Source organism: Suricata suricatta, chromosome 6 (genome assembly GCF_006229205.1).
Source record: "Suricata suricatta isolate VVHF042 chromosome 6, meerkat_22Aug2017_6uvM2_HiC, whole genome shotgun sequence".
NCBI lineage: Eukaryota > Metazoa > Chordata > Mammalia > Carnivora > Herpestidae > Suricata > Suricata suricatta.
The window spans coordinates 30,929,053-30,934,821 of NC_043705.1; the positions used below are offsets into that span (position 1 = coordinate 30,929,053).

Genomic DNA, 5,769 nt, shown 5'->3' on the forward strand with positions numbered 1-5,769 from the left:
TGGTGCTCACGCTGCTGCTGTACACGGCGCTGCGGTGCTCGGCGCCGCCCCGCGAGGGCGCGTGCGGGCCTGCGAAGCCGGCGCTGGTGTGCTCGAGCGCCGTGGGGAGCTGGTCGTGCTCGCAGCAGAGGCGGCAGAGGGTGTGCTCTGGGGAGGGCGCGCCCAAGGCCGACCTCATGGCCTTCAGCCCCAGCCTACCACCAGGACCCATTGAAGGGAATAGAGAAGATCACCTGGATTTGGATGTTGATCTTTCTGCCAAAGTGAGTAAAGTTTTTGAAAATCCTTTAAAAAATGTCGTTTTTTAATTCCTCAAAGTTTCTACTCTATTATAAACAGATGTTTTTGGTAATTACAATTTTCAAGGGTTTTGTGGAAAAATGTTCGAATTTATTGTTAAAAATGTTTTTGAACTGAATCAGTAATAAGTAATGAGAATCATACTTGTAGTATTGTTGTTGTTTTTGTTGTTGATAGTAGGTGCCTTAGTAGGTTGTTGTTGTTGTTAGTAGGTTCCGTAATAGGATTGTTTTATTGCTAAAGTATGGATAGAAACTAAATAGATTTTCCTGGATGAATTGTATTGCTTAGAATATTTGGCTCCAACTGCAGTGTACTAATTCTTGCACAATGCTTTAAAGCTTTTGTCACTTTATATTTGGAATTCTTACATGTTAGTCCCAATGTCACTGGTCCATTTTCTGAGTTCACCGTAAATGTTCAGTACTCTTTTTTTGTGCTTTATATCCTCAGTGTCAGATTATAGTTTTTAAGCCTGTTCTCTCTGATGATTCTTTTACTCATTCATTTATCTAAAGTCGTAGTTCCTTCTTTCTAGTTGAACATGATTAACTTTAGTCCTTTGTTTAGTCCTTGCTCACATTTGGTAATACATTGTATCATTGCTAGTTTTTCCATCAGAGTGAAGAAAACCACACACACACACACACACACACACACACACACACCAGAATAATAATTTTTACTGCTTAAAATTGTGTCTTTGTTCATCTTCAGTTTCTCACTACTTTAATTAGTAAGCATTGGAAAAATCAATAGTAAGGGAAATTTTATTCTCCCTTCAGTTTACCATCATTTAGGAAATAATCTTTTTGAAAGTATTTTATTTATTTTGTTAAGAATTGTTTTCCAAAAAAAAAAGAGAGAGAGAGAATTGTTTTCCATCAGAATAACCTGTTGAGACTACTAGTCTATATCTAATTTTATTTTTATTTTTAATTTTGTTTATTTTGGGGGGGAGAGGACATGGGGGAGGGACAAAGAGAGGGAGAAACAGAATTCCAAGCAGGCCCCACACTGTCAGTGTGAGCCCAACATGGGGCTTGAACCCACGAACTATGAGATTATGACTGTGCTGAAATCAAGAGTTGGATGTTCAATCCACTGAGCCACCCAAGTGCCACTACTCTATATATAATTTTAAAACTATTTTACTAGCAAAACTTATTAATCATTAACCTTTTTATAAACACTATTAAGGATGCTAATGTCCAAAAACTCCAGTAAGTCAAAGTTATTACTTGTGACCTTCCTCTGAATACCAACCTATTAGTGTGTGCGATATAGTACATAAAAGCTCCAAATAACTTGAAGCAAATTAAACAAAATGAGGTTATTTTGTATCATTTCCATATTTGGCATTTGATCATTTCTCCAAATAGATGGATTTCCATTCAAGTTTCCTTGTCACTGGAAACTGAACCTTAGGCATATTAGAGACTAGAAAACAAGTGATTATTTCTAAACCATGAGAGACAAAATAAAAGCACTAACCTTGCTTGTGGGAGGTGAATGGGTTCTAGGGTATACAATTATATAGAATATTTTTCCACCCACATTATAACTTCTTACTTCCTGTACGAGCATCCTTACCAAAACCTGGTTAATACTCAGTGACATTGTAGATATGGCTAACATATACAATAGAGAGATAATCGTTATATTCCATTTTCACTTCCTTTTCTCTCACTATGCTTTGTTGACCCCACAGCATGCCCAACCTGAGTTCACATGTTATTTCATTAGGCCTCATCATTTTCATCCTATTATAATTAATAGGTCATCCAAAGTTTTTGTCTCCCAGGATGTGGGATCTCAGTCTTCAAATCGAGCTCTCCTCTTCAAATTCTTGACTAACAAAATTCTCAGTTAATAAGACATTTTAAAGACTTTTGAGTTTTATATATTGTTGCTATACCAGATGAATACTAATAGTTCTCACATAAATATCCTTTATGTTCTTTTGCACTCCTACTTTATGCACTTAATTATTTTCAAAACAAAGTATATGGACAGGGAGTCTTTTCCATTTTCTTCCAGTGTGTTTGACATGTGTGATCATTTTGTGCAAATCTACAGTTTGGGTCCTCAGACAGAGGAACTATCCTGATTGATGTTTTAATTCAGAAAGGATATTTTTTCTATGAGTGTGGCTCTTCATAGAATGGGAGCCTAAAGCCATTTTCAGTAGATTGATTTTTTTTGGTCCTAAACAACCATGAGGGAAAGAGGTTTGTGAATATCAGAGGCAAAGAAAGTTTGAAAATAATTACCATAAAAAAGAGAAAACAATTACCATCATCTCCTTTTATGTGAAGTTACCTTATGTTAGGAAAACATATTGTGCTTTATTTATTGAGAATTCTTCATTGGCTATTAAAACTCATCATGTCTCCAAGATCATGACTTCCAAAATACAGAATGAAAACTAAGCTAAAATCCAGTTTTTCAATATGGAAGTTGAAATATATCTTAATTATGCATCATCTAAGTAAAATATTTTTGTATTTCTGGAAAATTCTAGAGGCTGCTGCTAACACATCATATTTGCCTAACTAGCTTTGTGACCACCTTAATTTAATGCATTTTATTAGGCAATTGAAGAGAATCAAACCATTCTATTAGGTAAATATTCAGGAAATGCCATATGTATTTTGAGCTCTTAAACTAATAAGATGCAACTCTTCTCTTTAAAAGTTTATATTTTATAAAGAAGGCTCCCATTATATGGATCTTTGTACTTGGCATCCATGTCATTAGACATATATATACCCAAATGCCCATAAAAGAGAAATGAATGTAGTAAATGGCCCAAGTGATTCAATCTGTTTTCTATAGTATATATATATATATATAGATAGATAGATAGATAGATAGATAGATATAAAAAGTAGGGGCTGGGTGGCTCAGTCAGTTAAGCGTCTGGTTTCGGCTCAGGTCATGATCTCACAGTTCGTGGGTTCGAGCTCCACATTGGGCTCTGTGCTAACAGCTCAGAGCCTGGAGCCTGCTTTGGATTCTGTGTCTCCCTCTCTCTCTGACTCTTCCCTGCTCGCACTGTTTCTGTCTCTCAAAAATAAATAAAAAAAAATTTTTAAAAATTTAAAAAATAGTAAAGGTACCTGGTCAGCTGGTTTAATCATGAAAGTCTTCATTTATTGGTCAATAAATGTTTTAATAGTTATAAAATGGGGGAAATTGCTTTGTGAAACATTTGGAAAGATGGATAATACTTAGAGGATGAAAGGAATATGTTTGGAGAAAAATATTTTTGGAAGAAGGAAATTGTCCACTTTGATTAAAATACATGAACACTACAGAAGAATATAGAAGTTTATCCACAGTAGACACTGGAGGACAGGCAAGTATTTATAAATCATAAGAGACAAATTGAGAATACCAATCTACCTTGTGGGAGGTGAGTGTATTTGTTAATAAAATTATTTGGAGTAGTTCCCACACCAATTATTACCACAACATCGCATGTCCTTCTTAAAGCTCCTTGCACCTTCAGCTCTTAGATGAATTAATGAAGACTTTCTTTTAAATGTCAGGGATTTTTTGCTTCTTTTTTCAAACATTTAAAAAATTCCCTTTCAATGGCTTATTCTTGGAATCAGAGGTTTCCTAGATCAGAGGGTTCTCTGAAGTCTTCAACACCAGAAATATGAAATCAGAAGATCGAGTGTATCATTATTAACAACTACTTTCCTCCATTCTCAGGAACACATAAAATAGGTCAAGAATTTTTCCCAATCAACACTTAACAATTCTGTTTGTAAACTGTACAGTTACTCCAGTTAAGTCTCTATGAATACTTAAAACCTGTATGAAAAAAGGATTTCCACTGAAGTAAAAGCTGCCCTGTGGTGAAGCAAAAGGCCACATTTAATCAGTGATACAGAAAGTGTAACTTAGTAGCACAAAATGTGTTTCTGTTCTCCAACGGCCTTAAAGTAGGTGGAAAGGCTGAAAGATTAAGACTGAGCAGTTTCAGAATTTCAGATTACTTACGGTTTGAAGCCACATGATGTCGCTCTGTACCATAAAATTGATCTGCTAGAGAAAAAAAGTCCCTCTGTTATTATAAAGAAGCTGCATCCACCATTCAGCTAGAGAGAAATGGAGGATAAAACGGCACTTGACTGAACCGTTAGAAGATATTTCTTGACTTTGAAACAAGATCCCTTAAAGAAAACAAAGAACTGCAGGCTTGAGATGGAGTTTTCCTGGGGAAGCGGCCAGGAATCCAAGCGTCTGCTGCTCTCACTTCTATTCCTCGCAGCCTGGAGGGCGGGGAGTGCCCAGGTTCACTACTCGGTCCTGGAGGAGGCCAAACACGGCACCTTCGTGGGTCGCATCGCGCAGGACTTGGGGCTGGAGCTGGCGGAGCTGGTGCCACGCCTGTTCCGGGTGGCGTCCAAAGGCCACGGGGACCTTCTGGAGGTAAATCTGCAGAATGGCATTTTGTTTGTGAATTCTCGCATCGACCGCGAGGAGCTTTGCGGGCGGAGCCTGGAGTGCAGCATCCACCTGGAGGTGATCGTGGACAGGCCGCTGCAGGTATTCCATGTGGAGGTGGAGGTGAAGGACATTAACGATAATCCGCCTGTGTTCCCTGGAACACAAAAGAATCTATTTATGGCGGAATCCAGGCCTATTGACACTCGGTTTCCACTAGAGGGCGCTGCTGATGCAGATATCCGGGCCAACGCGATGCTGACCTACACACTGAGTCCCAATGAATATTTCTCACTGGAAAAACCGTCCGATGACAAGCGGGTAAAACGTCTTGGGCTACTACTAAGGAAATCCTTAGACAGGGAAGAAGCTCCAGAGATTTTTTTAGTGCTCACAGCCACTGATGGCGGCAAACCTGAGCTGACAGGCACGGTTCAGTTACTCATCAAAGTGCTGGATGCCAATGACAACGCCCCAGCTTTTGACAGAACACTCTATGCGGTGACATTACCAGAAAATGTTTCTAATGGAACGTTGGTAATGAAACTAAACGCCTCAGATTTAGATGAAGGCTCGAATGCGGACATTATGTATTCATTCTCAACTGATATCTCACCAAATGTGGAATCCAAGTTTCACATAGATCCAATTACTGGAGAAATTATGGTAAAAGGATATATCGATTTTGAAGAAAGAAAATCGTATGAAATTCTTGTAGAGGGTATCGATAAAGGGCAACCCCCACTCTCTGGCCATTGTACAGTTATGGTGGAAGTTGAGGACACCAACGATAATGTCCCAGTAATGGAATTCAAGTCCCTGTCACTCCCAATCAGAGAAGACGCTCCAGTAGGCACCGTCATCGCCCTGATCAGCGTGTCCGACCGTGACTCTGGTGTCAACGGGCAGGTGGCCTGCTCACTAACAGCCCCAGTACCCTTCAAGTTGGTGTCCACCTTCAAGAATTACTATTCGCTGGTGCTGGACAGCGCCCTGGACCGCGAGAGC

The 5,769-nt window shown here is 39.0% G+C and overlaps 2 protein-coding genes across 2 annotated transcripts in view; both read left to right on the forward strand.

The window, feature by feature from the left end:
• The window catches only part of LOC115293397 (protocadherin alpha-1-like), a 48,177-nt gene extending 45,714 nt beyond the window's left edge, over positions 1-2,463 (forward strand). Inside the window, exons 6-7 of the mRNA XM_029941183.1 lie at positions 57-263; positions 2,380-2,463. Of these exons, the coding sequence (XP_029797043.1) occupies positions 57-263; positions 2,380-2,463 (291 nt within the window). The remainder of the gene's footprint in view (positions 1-56; positions 264-2,379) is intronic.
• A 55-nt stretch (positions 2,464-2,518) lies between these two features.
• The window catches only part of LOC115293398 (protocadherin alpha-4-like), a 4,056-nt gene continuing 805 nt past the window's right edge, over positions 2,519-5,769 (forward strand). Inside the window, 3 exon segments of the mRNA XM_029941184.1 lie at positions 2,519-2,531; positions 4,539-4,589; positions 4,592-5,768. Of these exon segments, the coding sequence (XP_029797044.1) occupies positions 2,519-2,531; positions 4,539-4,589; positions 4,592-5,768 (1,241 nt within the window).